General features: G+C 44.0%; 1 protein-coding gene across 2 annotated transcripts in view; it reads left to right on the top strand.

The window, feature by feature from the left end:
* Positions 1 to 16,585, top strand: part of ciita (class II, major histocompatibility complex, transactivator) — a 28,615-nt gene extending 12,030 nt beyond the window's left edge. For both annotated transcript variants that reach the window (XM_034710586.1, XM_034710587.1), the window contains exons 2-22: positions 3,173 to 3,235; positions 5,390 to 5,434; positions 5,540 to 5,599; positions 5,789 to 5,893; positions 6,018 to 6,083; positions 6,277 to 6,324; positions 7,751 to 7,957; positions 8,044 to 8,097; positions 8,192 to 8,305; positions 8,392 to 8,451; positions 8,538 to 8,755; positions 8,848 to 10,133; positions 10,221 to 10,745; positions 12,518 to 12,697; positions 12,808 to 12,879; positions 12,965 to 13,045; positions 13,138 to 13,221; positions 15,444 to 15,527; positions 15,645 to 15,728; positions 15,874 to 15,957; positions 16,087 to 16,585. In XM_034710586.1, coding sequence (XP_034566477.1) covers positions 3,173 to 3,235; positions 5,390 to 5,434; positions 5,540 to 5,599; positions 5,789 to 5,893; positions 6,018 to 6,083; positions 6,277 to 6,324; positions 7,751 to 7,957; positions 8,044 to 8,097; positions 8,192 to 8,305; positions 8,392 to 8,451; positions 8,538 to 8,755; positions 8,848 to 10,133; positions 10,221 to 10,745; positions 12,518 to 12,697; positions 12,808 to 12,879; positions 12,965 to 13,045; positions 13,138 to 13,221; positions 15,444 to 15,527; positions 15,645 to 15,728; positions 15,874 to 15,957; positions 16,087 to 16,162 — 3,596 coding nt within the window. In that variant the 3' untranslated portion in view covers positions 16,163 to 16,585. The remainder of the gene's footprint in view (positions 1 to 3,172; positions 3,236 to 5,389; positions 5,435 to 5,539; positions 5,600 to 5,788; positions 5,894 to 6,017; positions 6,084 to 6,276; positions 6,325 to 7,750; positions 7,958 to 8,043; positions 8,098 to 8,191; positions 8,306 to 8,391; positions 8,452 to 8,537; positions 8,756 to 8,847; positions 10,134 to 10,220; positions 10,746 to 12,517; positions 12,698 to 12,807; positions 12,880 to 12,964; positions 13,046 to 13,137; positions 13,222 to 15,443; positions 15,528 to 15,644; positions 15,729 to 15,873; positions 15,958 to 16,086) is intronic.
* Positions 16,586 to 17,324: the final 739 nt, after the last annotated feature.

Genomic DNA, 17,324 nt, shown 5'->3' with positions numbered 1-17,324 from the left:
CTGCAGCTTTTAACACTTCTGCATTGACTCGGATTTTTAGACCGGAGGTTGCCGCTTGGTCGGGACCCCCTGAGGGGTTGCGAGACACAAATGGTGGCTCTTGAGATGTCTTCCAGAATTATTTTTTTTAAAGTTATCTTAAAATAGTACAATTTACCAATTATACACTGCAAAAACTCAAAACAAAGTGTCTTATTTCTAGTATAAAATGTCTTTTTAGACTTAATAAGCCACATTTGTGGTGGGAAAAATACAGACATGATAGTATGTTGTTCTTGCTTTGATCAGAAGCTAGAAACATTCACACATACCAAACCTCCTGTGATTTGCTTATTGTTATCTGTTCCCATGGCTGAGGAGCAGACCATAAGGTGAGAAGTCAGGAAGGTGACCAGGAAGCAAGAGGTGATAAGAAACTCTCTTGTTTGTCTCACAGTTCTTTGAAGATGCTCAATGATGTGTTAATATTATTCTCTGAAGAGGATAAGTAACGTGTTGTATCTTCACTCTGGGTCAGTTGAGCAGACCTTGTCTCGGTTGTTAGATCACTCTGCCATCTGACCGCTTTGCAAAGCTTACTGAAGGCCGGAATAAAGCTCACAAAGACAAACCGTTGTTGTTTGAGTCTATCATTTCCAGAGTTCCACCACACATTCTCCAAACAAGTCCAGAAAAATGTCTTATTTTAAGATACTAAAAGCCATAAATAAGACCTGAATTGCTTGTAATGAGCAAATAAATCTGCCAATGGAATCAGAAAAATGTACCATTAAAGTTTCTTGAAATAAGGATAAAGTGTTAATTCAAGACACTTCACATGTACACTTGTCTTATTCCATTGGCAGAATTCTTTTTACCCATTAGATGCAATTCAGGCCTTAATTATGGCTTGTGTCATCTTCAAATAAGACATTTCTCTTGACTTCTCAGATGAATGTGGCTTAAGAAGGTATTTTTTTACCTGAAATGAGACAAAAACACTTGCTTGGTTTTGAGTTCTTCAGAATCAGAATCAGCTTTATTCGCCCAGTATGCTTGAACACACAAGGAATTTGACTTTAGTAAACTGTGCTCTCTTTGTACAAGGCATAAGAATAGGAATAAGAATAAGAACTACAATAAAAAATTAAATAAAAATATAATAACAATAACCTTAGCTATAAATACAAAGAAACAACAAATAGGCATGACTAATATGTACAGGCTGAAATAATATGAAAAGTGCAGTGGTGAGTTGCAGAGGTAGTTTTACATTATAAAATAGAAGTTAAATAATACAAAAAATAGAAATATGGAATTCTGCTTGAGAATTGTTGCATTGTGTATCTACATGTATATTTACAGAGAGTATTTATCTGACAGGTATGACACTGTTATGGTTTAGTGTTCATCAGAGTGACAGCCTGGGGGAAGAAACTGTTCTTATGGCGGGTTGTTTTGGCGCACAGTGATCTGTAGAGGGGAGGAGTTTGAAGAATTTGTGTCCAGGGTGTGAGGGGTCAGCGGTGATGCTACCTGCCCGTTTCCTGGCCCGGGACCGGTACAAGTCCTGGATGGGGGGCAGGTTGACACCGATGATTTTTTCTGCAGTCCTTATAGTCCGTTGCAGTCTGTGTTTGTCTAGTTTGGTTGCAGAGCCAAACCAGACAGTGATGGAGGTGCACAGAACAGACTGGATGATGGAGGTGTAGAACATGATCAGCAGCTCCTGGGGCAGGTTGAACTTCCTGAGCTGACGCAGGAAGTACATCCTCTGCTGGGCCTTTTTTCTGATTGTGTCTATGTGGGAGGTCCACCTCAGGTCCCGGGAAATAGTGGATCCCAGGAACCTGAAAGAGTCCACAGAAGACACAGTGCTGTTCAGGATGGTGAGGGGGGGGAGTGGGGGGTGGGGGGGGGCTTCTCCTGAAGTCCACTGTCATCTCTACCGTCTTGAGCGGGTTCAGCTCCAGATGGTTCTGACTACACCAGAGAGCCAGCTGTTCCCTGCAGTGTAGTACAAAATATGGACAAAAATAGAAGCTAAACTAGAAATAAAACCTTGAAAATAGAACATGTAATGAGTTTTCTGCCTTTCTTTTTGTCAGATGACTCCTAAGTTTAGTGAACAGTTAATTAACTAAAGCATCAGTAGCAGCAGGTTCATTCATAACAGCACAGGAAACACAGACACATGCTCATATAGGGAGGGTCATTACCTGCAGACCAGCTAAATGAAGACACATTTGAGGGACAGTGGGGGTCGTGAGTCTTTGGCACCTTTATTTTTGGGGTCACCGGCTGAAATGTTTGTGAACCCCTTCTCTAAAGGATCCTGTATCCTTTTTATTACCTGTACTAAATGTGAAGAGTTAATGTTTGTTGTTTACTTCTATCTGATGCTGTGTGTTTGTATTCAAGTACAAGTCTACCGATCTGTCTCTTGTTTTGCAGCCTCTCATGTGCGTGCTTGATTTGCAAACCAAATTTAGCCTTTAGTATCTTGATGCTCCTCTGTATGACGCGTCAGTTCCACTTTTAAACAGAACTCTATTGTGATAAGTGTGTAAATAAATATATAAAGAGTTATAAAAAATAATAACAGCAGCCAAACAGAAAGTAACACAGAGAGCACTCAACTGAGGTGCTAAAAATATGTCACGTACACCAAGGCGATATAAAAGTGCACACAGAAACAAGGCAAAGTAAATTCAGGTCATGCACAGAACAGAAAGCAGTGCTGCAGATTTGGGTTAGTGAGCACACATGCTTCAAACTGTTTGTTGTGACTCTCTATCCAGAGCTCATTCTGAAAGTTTTGACCCCTTAAGCAGGATTCTGTTTGTGTCCTATGACTAATTAATATCTGTGTCATTGATCAGCTCAGTCTGCTGTGATTGCTGCTGATCTAGGAGATATTATAATGTTTGCAACCATTTTCTTACAACACAAACATTCAGCAACTCAGCAACTTAATTGCATTGCAGGCAGCACAGAATAGTATCACCACTTTGAGCACCATCTGTGATATGTAAACAGTGGGATTGAAGAATGAGGAAATTCAGAAAGCCAGTGTGAGAACATGCAAAGTTTGATAGCAGGAAACCAATAACTCTCTGTATGCAGCTTGACACTTGCAGCCCTCACGAGTCAGTGTGCTGAATTCTCTTTCACTCTCTATGTTTGCTCTCAGGTGTCATGATGCAGGAGGGGGAGCACGACCCGTTCTTTGGTCTCAACCCGGAGGATCTCCCAGGTAAGAGGTTGTCTTTCTTTCTGTGTCAGAGCTACAGGAGCTCTATGAGATGCTCTCCTCTGAAAAACCTCTGGATGTTAAATACAGTAGCTGAGGATGACTGCTGGTACAGATGTGTTTATATGTTCACTGTTTGAGCTCAGGGAAAAGTAAAAGGAGATAATTTGGGTGAGGACATTTGTTATTAAAGAAAAGATGACAAGCCTACAACTCTGTTACCACTCCTCCCCTGATGAAGAAATTCTTCCTCTTTATAACAATGGGTCACAACAGTAAGCTGTGGCAAGTCAAGGTTGAATAATAGACCAGATATCCTGTATAACTGAAGGCTGGTGCAGATGTTGCTTCATAAGATAACATGCACTGTAGTGTCAGTTGCAGCTTTGTCATATCTGATGAATACTTCTTTTTAAAGCTCCTGTCAGGAGTTTTTGGTGATTATGAATCAGGCTAAGAATTAACAATGATGCTTCTCTGTGACCTTCATAACAAACAACACCATCAGTGTCATGACTTATGATTTGTATAGAGTTATTTTTAATGCAGGAAGATGTTGGCTGTGGTTGGTGTCAGACAGAGAGGTTATCTTCACACTGCAATGAAAGATTTGTTTTCAACAGAGGCTGTTAATAAGCCAGGGAGATATTGAGACCTTCAAAAGTAAATTATAAACTTATATTTTCAGTCTGGATTTTATGAAAAGTTTCATTATTTTACCTTTAATGTTGTTTTATTATTTAGTTTATTTTTAACTATTTGTTTTTTTTATTATTTGCCTAATCAGTTTTATTGCATTTATTTCATCTTCAACTTTTATCCTTACCCACTATTTATATTCTTATTGTTATTTTGATGCTTCAACTTATTTTAATTATATATATTTTATTGTTATTGATGTTTATTAGTCTCTTCTTAAAAATCTATTTTTGTTTTTTTAATTTGGAGTATGTTTTGGCAACATTTTATTTCTGCTTTTGTCATGTTTTCAATCATAGTTAAATTAAGCTTGATGGATGGATGGATGGGTGGATGGATGGATGGATGGATGGATGGATGGATGGATGGATGGATGGATGAGTGGATGGATGGATGGATGGATGGATGGATGGATGGATGGATGGATGGATGGATGGATGGATGGATGGATGGATGGATGAGTGGATGGATGGATGAGTGGATGGATGGATGGATGGATGGATGGATGGATGGATGGATGGATGGATGATTGAGTGGATGGATGGATGGATGGATGGATGGATGGATGGATGGATGGATGGATGGATGGATGGATGGATGGATGGATGGATGGATGGATGGATGGATGAGTGGATGGATGGATGAGTGGATGGATGGATGAGTGGATGGATGGATGAGTGGATGGATGGATGTATGGATGATTGAGTGGATGGATGGATGGATGGATGGATGGATGGATGGATGGATGGATGGATGGATGGATGGGTGGGTGGATGGATGGATGGATGGATGGATGGATGGATGGATGGATGGATGGATGGATGGATGAGTGGATGGATGGATGGATGGATGGATGGATGGATGGATGGATGGATGGATGGATGGATGGATGGGTGGGCGGGTGGATGTATGGACAGATTGATTGATTGATTGATTGATTGATTGATTGATTGATTGATTGATTGATTGATTGATTGATTGATTGATTGATTGATTGATACATTTGACTTTTAAAAGAAAGCAAGATGAGATTTCTGTTTTGAAACTCCTACATGTGTACAGGACAAGAGATTAGAGATACTTCTTTATCCACAGGGGGCTGAAAGTTACTGACTGAAGCTTTAAAGCTCCTGTTCAGAGTTTTTTTACTTGTTATGACACAGATTGTTATTGACATTAATGCCTCATCCATGACAGGATTGAGAACTTCTTCACTGTCATTTTTAATGCCTGTAACCACTATGAGAAAACATAACTATCAGAAAAGCAGCAAAAAGAGGCACCGCCTTGTCCACAGGGGGCGCTAAACTGGATACAAACCAAAACTCACTTACAGCTTTAAGAAAAGAAAAAACATTCAGATAAATGTGAACATTTATGTCTCCTTTTCATGGTAAGAGAATATTAGTGACAGGAAAAGAAGCTGTTGTGTGATCACGCTCTTCTTCTTTGTTTTAGATGATTTATCTGAGTTCTTGAACGAGGATTACTTGAGGACGATAGGTAAGATACAACAAACCTCATAGTCCATGAAACTTCACCTCAGAACACTTGATTAGGTTTTACAGTGTCTGTATGTGATCACACTGTATGCTTCCTCTTCCACAGACACTGATGACTTCTTTGGGGGTCCGTGGCTGAGCTGTGGGGATGAACTTAACAGCTTCAGTAAGGATTTCTTCTTTTCAGTATCAAGAGAAGAGTTATGATTTAATCCTCACATGTTTGGAGAAACATACATCACTGTCAGGATTTTCACTTCAGTGCTTAAAGTCACGAGAATACCGGTGACATTTTAAGAAGCTGTGTTTGCTGATCGCTTCACTGACTCTTTGTTTCCTCTTTCTTACTTTTCAGGTGACGCAGGAAAGCCAACAGAGCCGCCCAACCAGGACCGACCCCAGCAGAGACAGAGTGATGAACTGAAAGACAAAACAAATCAAAGGAGGAAAAGACCGAGAGGTAGATAACATACTCAAACCTCAAACTAAACACAATCCCTCAACATCCTGCAGGTCTGAACACATGCACAGATTTATTTGCAGCTGCAGCAGGTTCATGTTTACTTTATATCGTTCTTTTATAGCTCCCAGGTCACAGCGATGCTCTGATGAAAACACTCCATCCAGGCCCAAACGACAGAGAGCAGCAGGTGACTAAACACACACCATCATGGGAAATCATTAAGCAAGATACGGCTGTAAAATCCACCACAGTGAAAATGAAGTTTGAGTTAAATATCCGCCTGTATGATATGGGAAAGATATGCAATGTGGGGTTAACGTCAGGTTTTCATGTTACTAACTGAGGACCAGGATCTAATAATGGTTCTTCGGTTCTTGCAGGACGACAGAAAACCAAAGAGGCACAGGCTGAGGCCCCTGTGAGGACAGGTACGTTCTGTGATCTCTGCAGCACATTAGCCAAATCATGAGGTGGACAATGTTGTTTACCAGGGACAAACTATAGCCACAGTTTGGAGGGTTACTGTAGGTCATGTGTGAATTCACGTCATACTTAAAATCAGTGGGGAACTACAACATCGCCTTAAATATGCAAAATAAAACAGGAAGTACGTAAAGTTTAATTTAACACCGTGCTTCACCGTCAGACTGAAACAGCTCACTTTATAAATATCTGAACACCACAGTAACGGTGGACTCAGGGGTTGAATGGATGTTTGGTTGAAAATGACTGATTGTATCGAGGACTTGAATACGGAGCTTGAAACAGGAAGTTGATTTCTAAATTTGTCTGATAAAAAGGTCAGATTGATGAATCGAAAGAAGAACTCTCACCTTAACCGACTTCCTCAGATCAGTTTGCTGCTTTTAGACATTTTCTGCTGATGAAAACTTGTGACAGAGGAGGTGTGACACGTATGAAGAGTCAGTGATAACACAAAGAGAACCTTATGACCCTGAAGACTCTTTCCAAACAGAGTCTATGTTCTACTATTAACAAAAACCCAACATCAAGACCGGATCAGATCCAGTCCCATCTTCCAGACAGGACTCAGTCTGATCTCATCTTAATCCACCATGAGCAGAGCACTTTGCAGCATTTAGCAAGTTACAGTGGCAAGGACAAACTTCCTTTAACAGGCAGAAACCTCCAGCAGGACCAGACTCATGTTAGACACACATCTGCAGAGACCGTGTTGGAGAGAGGGATAGAGGGAGATGAAGAGAGAGAGATGATAGTGGGGAGACGGATAGTAGTAGTTGTATAGATCCAGAGGAACCTACGGGACAAGGGAGCTCAGGGACTATGGTTAGTAACTTTAATGGGACAGGAAGAGTTAAAGGAAGAGACAGGCAGAGAGAGGAGAGAGAGGGAAAAACAAGACCCCAGTGTGTCAGTCTAAGCCTAGAGCAGCATAACTAAGAGCCAGTTCAGCAGCAAGGACAAACTTCCTTTAACAGGCAGAAACCTCCAGCAGGACCAGACTCAATTTAGACACGCATCTGCTGAGACCGAGTTGGAGAGAGGGATAGAGGGAGATGAAGAGAGAGAGATGATAGTGGGGAGACGGATAGTAGTAGTTGTAGATATCCTACGGGACAAGGGAGCTCAGGGACTCCAGAAAGGTCTATGGTTAGTAACTTTAATGGGACAGGAAGAGTTAAAGGAAGAGACACTCAGAGAGAGGAGAGAGAGGGAAAGACAGGACCCCAGTGTGTCAGTCTAAGCCTAGAGCAGCATAACTAAGAGCCAGTTCAGCAGCAAGGACAAACTTCCTTTAACAGGCAGAAACCTCCAGCAGGACCAGACTCATGTCAGACACACCATCAATATCTTGTTCCTGTTCTCTTCCAGGCACTGATGCAGGATCAGAGCAAAGTCCTACAGAGGTGTCCGGCCTCGCCACCACTCCACCAAGAATCCTTCACCTCCATCCCTCCATCAAGTTCATCACAATCCCAGAGGCTGGGGGTTATCACGTGGTTCAGGCGCTGAGACTCTCTCCTCCGGTTATACGGCTTCCTCTCCCTAACACAGCTGCTGCTCCTACGTACATCCTCGGTGAGTGAACACATGAAGTGAGTCTCTGGTTTTATAAGGTATCATGTCCACTCTGCTCAAAGTATCTGATCCTTGTTTCCATGCAGTGCCTGCTTCATCGCCGCCACCTTGCAGACGCCAACTGCCCCCCCTCTCACCAGGTGAGTGGTAGTTTTGTAGATTTTGGTTCCATATTTGAATCAAAATAAGGAAACATCTCTTCACGCTCAAACCTCTTCTTCTTTTGTGTGGTAGTTGGCGGTGCAGTAGCGCCCGTCCAGATGAGCTCATCCCCGCCTGGATCTCAGTCAGACACGGCGAGCAGAGCCATGTGTCCCCCTGCTGCTCCCCCCCTCTCTCCCAGCATTGGTGTGTATCAGTATCAGCTCTTTATCTCTTAGTTTGTAAACTAAGTTGATGCTGTGTCACTCATATCATGACGTGTTGCATTTCAGAGTCGTCCCCCTGCAAGGAGCCGGTTCTCCCTCAGTCCCCCCCAGTCCTCGATGTCCCAGGTAAGTCCCCCCTCCTTTGTTGTGATCTGTCTCAGAGCACAAACTGTGAAGACAGTTTTTCAGTGTGTGGTTGTTTTTCATTCCAGGCGTTGTAAAGGACTACATCCAGGAAGCCAAAGCCCACATGAGTCAGGCCTGCCAGGATATGGAGGCGGGGCTTAACCTGACCTCTCATTATGTGGAGGTGAGAGTGAGTCAGAGAGAGAGTGCCTGCTCTGGAAAAAACACAAACAAGTTCCTGGACAAGGAGATGCTCGCCATGGGGAGCACGGCGCGTGAGAAGAGCCTGATGAAGAGGGATCAGGTGAGAGTTCTGCCTTTCAGGGTCTCCTGGTGCTGGTCTTACTGAGCAGTAAAGGTTTCTAGAGTCTCTGATGTGTTCTCTTTCCCTCTCAGATCTTCGGAGGCTTGAACGGAAACAAACCCAGACGCTACATCTTGCTGCTCGGCAGTGCCGGCATTGGAAAAACCACCCTGATCAAGAAGCTGTGCCTGGACTGGTCCAGAGACCGCATCCCTCAGTTTGACTTTGTCTTCTTGTTGGACGGCAAAGCTCTTACTTCAAGGGAACCGAACCTCAGCCTTCAAACTCTCTTATTGAATGACTCCTCGTTCGCCTCTCCCTGCACGGACCCGGAGGAAGTCTACGCTCAGATCCTTGCTGCTCCTAAGAGAGTCCTCGTCGTGTTTGACGGGTTCGACGAGGTACGGGACTACGAAAGTCTGCTCCAGACTCAGGAAAGAGACTTGGTAACATCACTGCAGAAAGACAGCAAAGCGCAGATCTTCACTGTGAGACAATTGTACTCTGCGGTCCTGCAGAGGGTCCTCCTTCCAGACTGCACCCTCCTGCTGTCCACCAGACCACGAGGAAGTGCAAACCAGCTACTGCGACGGACAGACAGCCTCCTGGAGATGAGTGGCTTCACCCCTGGGGATGTGGAAACGTATTTGTCTCAGTACTTCACTGACGCTGCTCTCAGAGACTCTGTGTTGGACTACTTAAAAGACTGCAGCTATCTACGTCTCCTCTGCTGGATCCCCGGACTCTGTCGGCTGGTCTGCTTGGTGTTAGAACAGGCCAAATGTTTGGAGGATCTACCCAAGACCTTCACAGGACTCTGCCATCAGGTGCTTCATCTAAAACTGGAAAAGGACAGGAGGAGCTCGCACTCAGAGGACGAGGATCAAACAGAAGAACCACAGGCACACATCACCCAACAAAGAAGTACCCACACAAAGTCTGGATCCAAAGCCTGCGTTCCGTCTCGCCCCCAACGAGCAAGAAGAACAAAGAAACAAGAGAAAAGAAGTGAGAGGGAGGAGGGAGAGGAGGGGAAGAATGTTGATGGAGAAGAAGATAGAACAAAGGAGAGAGAGCTGCTGACTCAGCTGAGCTCTTTAGCTTGGGAGGGAGTCAAAGCGAGTTCCTCCATCCTCCCTGCAGGACGCATAGCCAAGAAACTGAGGGCGTTCGGCCAGAGGACCGGGCTCTTCCTCTCCTCCCACCTGAGGAGAAAGGAAGTGATCTCAAGTGAAGGAATAGAGGGAGGAGAAGAAACTGGAAATGGGGAAAAGACTGCAAACAAAGGGAGTCCTGAATCCAATGGTGACCTCTTTCTGTCGTGGGCGAACCCTTTCCTTCAGAGTTACCTGGCGGGGGTCCACCTGTCTCTGTCCAGGTAAACACATCCAACATATCCTCAATACACATAGATAAACTCGTTGCCTCCTCCTCCCTCACCTCTCTCTCCCTCTCTCTGTTCCAGGACTGTATCAGACCGGTCTTTTCTCCAGACCCTCCCGTTCCAATCCGGTCCAAAGGGGCGCCGACGACCTCAGAGAGAGGAGCTTGAGCTCACTCAGCGTTTCGCCGTCGGGCTCTTGTTCCACCAACGCACAGAGCTGCAGAGACTTCACTCCTACACGCAGCCGGCTTTCAGAGACATGCTGGACAACAAGCAGGCTCTGCTACGTAAACACCTCGAGGGTCTCTCTCACGCGGACCTGACCCCTGCTCAGGTCCTGGAGGCCTGTCACTGTGTGTACGAAGCGAGTAACGGCAGCACGGACAGCGGCGGCTCGGCGTTAGTCTCTCACCTCGCTGCGAATCTTCCAGAAGTCCTGACTTTTCACGGGGTTCCTCTGACGCCCCCCGACGTGTTCACCATGCAGAGCGTTCTGGAGAGGGGACGGTCTGAGGGGAGACGGTTCTGTTTGGATCTGGAGAACTCTGGGATTCAGATCTCGGGGCTGAGAGCTCTGGTGGGGCTGGACAACATCAACACATACAGGTACAGGTCACAACAGAGCTCCTTAGAATCATGAGTCAGGGTTTCAACATGGACCTGAGTGTCCGGGTTATGATCCTTATCCAGGTTTTGATCAGACATACATGATGGAGATTTGTTTCCTGGTGTTTGATCTCTGCATCTTATTGATGCAGGCTCCTGTCATGTTTATTTTTACATCACAAACCTGAGAAAAATGAGATCCCTGTGACTTACTGCAGGCTTGGTGTTTTAAAAACATGTGCACCATGTAGGACGAGGGACCACAGGTCAACATCTGCAGCCGTGACTGGTGGCTTTCCCTCGTCTAAGCTCTCAGTTACACTCTTTCCTCCAGCAAAAAACAAACTCAACTCCTTCCTCACTCCAGAGAAAGACTCTCTTGTTGCCACCATGTTTGTTTTGCTGACACATCACTTGGTGAGGCCGTGCATGCTCAGGTAGTCCGCAGAGAAACAGAGAGGGAGGTGTATGCATGCCACAGTTTCCTGTTTTCTGTCAGAGTTCTCCAGGCAGCAAAATCAGGTCTCTCAAAACCAGAATGAGGGCTTATTACGGTCTCTGATATTGGGATATGATGTTTACATTCACAACCATAAAAACAGGATGCTTATCAAACCAACATGATGATGATGTTGACGAATATGATGTTAAGTCGGTGAGTCAGGCTGCAAATTCTTCCTCAAGTTTCTGAGGTGTTGTTCCAACTTGAGCAGACGTTCACGTGCGTTTTCCACCTTGGAAACTCATTTTTCCGATGTGTCCGACTGCACTTGAATGCAGCAAAACATACGATATTAGGCTTAGCTGGCTCTAGCCAGTGGTGGACTTTACTTGAGTACATTTTTTGGTGGTACTTATTACTTTTACTCCATTTAAAGACAAACATCATCCTTCTGACTCCTCTACATTTCTATCAGTGCTCTAGTTACTCTCTACTTTATCTTTGAAGTCAGCTGATGAATCTTCTTTTCTGAAATCAGATCCAAAGACTGTAAACTGTTCCTGTCCTTGTGTTTGGTTTGTCTCAGTGGTGTAGCCGTACCTGGGTTGAGCGTAGATCAGACGTTCTTCAGATCAGTGCGTTCATTTAGTCGTGGTGATGATGGCTATGACTGAGAAGGATGATGATTCTCTACCTGAGCACCACGGCCATATTTCAAACCCACGTTTGAGGTTTTTGAAATAAAGAATGATTGTAAATCTTCATCACAGCCTCCAAAACATCAGCGTCTAACCTGAGAGAGCATGAGGAGGTCTGGAGCTCACACACTGCTTTGATTCCAGAGGAACATTATAAACTTGTCTGTGCTTGTAGTAACTTAGTTTAGATTTCATGGTAGACTTTGTAGAGATGAAATCATGTTTTCTAGCAGAATGTTCACCCATGCATTCTTGACTGACCTCATGCTTTGTGAAAATACGTTTAGAGATATTTTAAAAAGTACTTTGAATACTTCAGTATTTTTAAAATCAAGTACTCCAGGATTTTAACTCAAGTCAGAATCTGAAGGAACAACTTTCTCTTGTATTGGAGGAATGTTTGACCAGGAGGATCTATACTCTGACTTAAGTCATGAAGACGTCTACTTTGTACCACTTAGTCTAGCCAATCACCTGCTAGAAATGAGCCGTACACCTGCTTACTGTTTTGACCAGTTGTTTAAAAATTAGTAGGAACTTGTGGTGCTTGCTCTGCTCTCAGTAACACGATAACTTGAGTATAAGTTAGTGTGATGTGATGTTTTATTCATGCAAACCTTCCTGTCTCGTAGAGCGTGCATCGCTGATGTCATCACGTTTTGGGAGCAGCTGGCGCAGAGCGGCGAAGAGGAGCTCCTACGAGGGGCCGTCTCCAGATTCAAGATCCATCCTCTGAAAGCCACCCAGGTGTGCCACATAGAGCAGCTGGCTTCTCTGGTGAACATACACAGGCATGGGAGGCTGTCAGACAGGTAACACACCTCACACACACACACTGGCACACACACATGTGGAAACACAGAGTTATACTTTACAACTGTATGTATATTTTCTGGATGCTGAAGGGAATGTTTGTCTGTAGTTTCAGCCAATCAGATTCCATCTTAGCCGAGGGAGTTCCAGCCGTCAAAGAGCTGCACAAGCTGGAGTTTGAGTGAGTAGCTCCTCAGAGGAACTTTTGATGATGACTATGATGATGATGATGATGATTATGATGATGATGATGTCTCTTTATTCAGTCTTGGCCCTGAAAACGGTCCGCTGGCTCTCCCCAAGCTGTGGGAGCTCCTGCCCGGTCTAGAGAACCTGCAGCACTTGGAGTAAATACACACTTCCTGTTCTCTCTCTGTTACAGCGTCTGTATCTCTGTGTTTAAACATCATCTGACTGTTTCCTCTCTGTCACTCTTCAGTCTAGAGAACAGTAAAGTGGGGGACAAAGGAGCAGAGAAGCTGGCTGATGCTTTAGTCTCACTCAGTCACCTGGAGAAACTCAAGTGAGTACATGTTGTCCAACAATAAGTCTGGTTCTGCCCGAGCTCTCTGCCTGTTGCTTGCTTAGTAGTGGATCAATGTTTTGTCAGTCTGCATTGTAATCTAAAGAGAACGATCTTCACTGACCTGATGTTATCAAACATTTTAATTGAACCCACAATCGATCGTAAATGCATTGTCTGTTCTTTGCGGCAGACGGCTGTTCAGCAATGCATCAGGTTCTGCTCAAGCTCTCTGCCTGTCTAAATTCAGTTTTACCTCTGCACTTTTTCACATGCTTGCTCATTAGCTTAGCTTGGTCTTGGCTGGCTCCAACATAAGAGGTGTTGTACTTGAACACACCGTCCAAAATGAGTCACATTATCTAGATTCTGGTCCTGCTGAAACTCTCTGTCTGTAAATGTTACCCTGGCCACTCTTCCAAGCACTTCCTCGTTTGTGAGATAGTGTTTGGCCGCTGTAAATGATAGTACATAGTTTGGTCTTGACTGGGTCTATATGTGTCATAAAGAAGTGTAACATTTGAACTCAGAATCACTTTTCTTCCTCATGACAGTTGACTGTCCATCAATGAGTCTGGTTCTGCCCGAGCTCTCTGCCTGTTTTTAAAGGACGCTTTTCCTCACCTGTGTTCCAAATGCTTCCTCACTGGTGGATCAATGTTTTGTCAGTCTGCATCTTTAATCTAAAGATAACTGCTTTTTTTGGGCAGACGGCTGTTTGGCAATGCATCAGGTTCTGCTCGAGCTCTCTGCCTGTCTAAATTCAGTTTTACCTCTGCACTTTTTCACATGCTTGCTCATTAGCTTAGCTTGGTCTTGGCTGGCTCCAACATAAGAGGTGTTGTACTTGAACACACCGTCCAAAATGAGTCACATTATCTAGATTCTGGTCCTGCTGAAACTCTCTGTCTGTAAATGTTACCCTCGCCACTCTTCCAAGCACTTCCTCGTTTGTGAGATAGTGTTTGACCGCTGTAAATGATAATACATAGTTTGGTCTTGCAGGGTCTATATGTGTCATAAAGAAGTTTAACATTTGAACTCACTTTTCTTCCTCATAACAGTTGACTGTCCATCAATGAGTCTGGTTCTGCCCGAGCTCTCTGCCTGTTTTTAAAGGACGCTTTTCCTCACCTGTGCTCCAAATGCTTCCTCACTGGTGGATCAATGTTTTGTCAGTCTGCATCTTTTGGGCAGACGGCTGTTTGGCGATGCGTCAGGTTCTGCTCGAGCTCTCTGCCTTTTTAAATTCAGTTTTAACTCAACACTTTTTCCACTTGCTTGCTTGTTGGCTTGTTTTGGTCTTGGCTGGCTCCGACATAAGAGGTGTTGTACTTGAACACAGCGTCAAAAATGAGTCACATTATCTAGATTCTGGTCCTGCTCAGACTCTCTGTCTGTAAATGTTACCCTGGCCACTCTTCCAAGCACTTCTTCATTAGTGGAATAATGTTTGGCCTCTGTAAATGGTAATACATAGTTTGGTCTTGACTGGGTTTGTGTCATAACAAAGTGTAATATTTGAACTCAGAATCACTTTTCTTCCTCATGGCAGCTGACTGTCCACCAATGAGTCTGGTCTTGCTTGAGCTATCTTCCGGTTAAAGAGAGATTTTCCTTGTTGCTCTTCCAAATTCAAGATTCAACGGTTTTTATTGTCAACTTTCACTATATATATGAAGACATACAGGAAAAACGAGATGCTGTTTCTCTCTTCCAGCTCTGATATAGCAAAAATTTAAATATAAAATACAGTTAAAAAACAGCCTATGTGCAAATGATATTAAGGTGCAGACAGTATTTGTGATAAGTAAATGGTTTAATGTGCAAAAGCAGCTGAGGTAGAGTCCTTGTATGTAGTGGGTATGTTACAGTCCAGGGGGCAGAGGGGGGAGGTAGTGAGTGGAGTTCAGCATCCTGACAGTCTGGTGGAGCGGGCCAGAAGGCTCTGGTACCTTTTCCCTGAAGGCAGGAGAGTGGTAGGGGTGGGAGGTATCACCAGCGATGCTGATGGCCCTGCTGGTGTGGAAAATGTCTGTGAGGGGGGGCAGAGGAGCACCAATGATCTTGCTGGCTGTGTTCACTATGCGCTGCAGAGTCTTTTGGCAGGAGGCAGTGCAGCCACCATACATGTGTCAGATAACTGATTGATAGATGTTTAACACTGTAAGATGTCTGAGTAATGACCTCTGTCATGTGTTCTCTTATTTTCTTGATTCCAGTCTTTCACAAAACTGCATAGGGGACCACGGAGTGACTAAACTAGCGACCGCTCTGAGGGACCTGCCCAAGCTGCACTGTTTAAGGTATATAATGGAAACATCCGCTCACAGAGACATAAATATCTACCCTACAACACCCAACATGTCACTTTTAAACTGCTCATTCTCACTTCCCTCTTCCTTCCTCTTGTTGTTTTCCAGCCTCTACAGTAATGTGATCTCTGATGAAGGGGCAGAGAGTTTAGCGTCCGTCCTCCCACACATGGCCTCCCTCACAGAGCTCGAGTAAGAACATATATATAGTTAGACTTTCTTGATTCACAAGTTCCTCGTGTGAATGAGAGCACTGGTGTGACGTGGATGTGTGATGAGCAGTCGATACAGCAGGACATTAAAGAGACATTAAAGTGTGATCTGTTTGTTTTGACAGTGTGAAGTACAACAAGCTCACAGATGTCGGAGCTCAGAGTCTTGCGGCGCGTCTGAAGAGCTGTAAGAACATGAAAACCTTAAGGTGAGAAAACACCATTTGTGCATCTATGTTTGCTTCAATCATTGCGAAAGTAACTCACTCTGAATCTCAATCTTCAGACAAATAACTTTATCTCTCCTCACTTCTTGTTTTCTCTTCCTGTAAACCCAGGATGTGGAACCAGTGCATTCCATACGGGGTGTTTGAGCGGCTCCAGCAGCAGGACAGCAGAATCGAATGGCATTAGAGCCGCGTGAACATCACCTGCATCCTCTCCTGCTGATCACACTACATGATGTAGAGTTACCAGAGCATGCATGCTTATGACTCAAACACCACAAAACAAACACCAAACACTCCTCTGCTGCTACATTCATCAATCGTCTCACCTGATTCCTGTACATATTGCTCTCAGTGCTGCAGGACCAAACTACGTCTGTGCTCCCAGGAGGACACAGAGATAATTACAGATGTGTATGAATTTACTTTACTGGTTGGTACATATTCAAAAGCAACATTTGCACTATAAGATTTGACCCAATGTTGTCTCTTTGCGCCATTTACAGATCTGTGCACTCCTGTCTGAACTTACATGTCTTTTGATTTGCACCTTTTTAGACATCTTAACAAAGACGGCACTTTAATATAATAAATATGTTTTACTTTCTTACGACGCACTCTTTTATTTCAGTGTTAATTCAACATGTTTAATGTCTCATCAGTTTATTAATAACGTCTTTTCACTTCCTTCTGAAGAGGTTTCTGTTCTCTGTTTAGATTACATTTGACCTTTGATAGTTAAAAAGCGTCTGCACCTCTTTATTATTCAAACATTTTAACACTATGTCGAGTACAGGAAGACTTTACTCAGTTTGTATATAAGGTACACTACTGTGTTTGTCTTATTTCTAGTAAAAATGTCTAAATTTCAATCAGTCAATCTTTATTTGTACAGCACAAAATCACAACAAACGTTTTCTCAAGACGCTTTTACAAACAGAGCAGGTCTAGACCACTCTATGTCAAATTAAGAACAGTAACACAACACCAAGACAGGATCAATCTGACCCCACCTTAATCCACCATGAGCATTGCACCTTGCAGTATTTAGCTAGTTACAGTGGAGAGGACAAACTTCCTTTAACAGGCAGAAACCTCCAGCAGGACCAGACTCATGTTAGACACACATCTGCTGAGACCGTGTTGGGTCAGGGAAGAGGGATAGAGAGAGATGAAAAGAGACAGGGAGCGGTGATAGTGATGAGACAAGTAGTAGAAGCTGTTGCTGCTGGAGTCTGGAACGTCCACAGCAGGAGGACGTCTACGGCAGCTCAGAGGAACCAACGAGACAAAGGAGCTCAGGGACTCCAGAAAGGTCTATGGTTAGTAACTTTAATGGGACAGGAAGA

The sequence above is a fragment of the Notolabrus celidotus genome, chromosome 20 (assembly GCF_009762535.1).
Source record: "Notolabrus celidotus isolate fNotCel1 chromosome 20, fNotCel1.pri, whole genome shotgun sequence".
NCBI classification, from domain to species: domain Eukaryota; kingdom Metazoa; phylum Chordata; class Actinopteri; order Labriformes; family Labridae; genus Notolabrus; species Notolabrus celidotus.
This window is presented reverse-complemented; position numbering and strand designations above follow the sequence as displayed.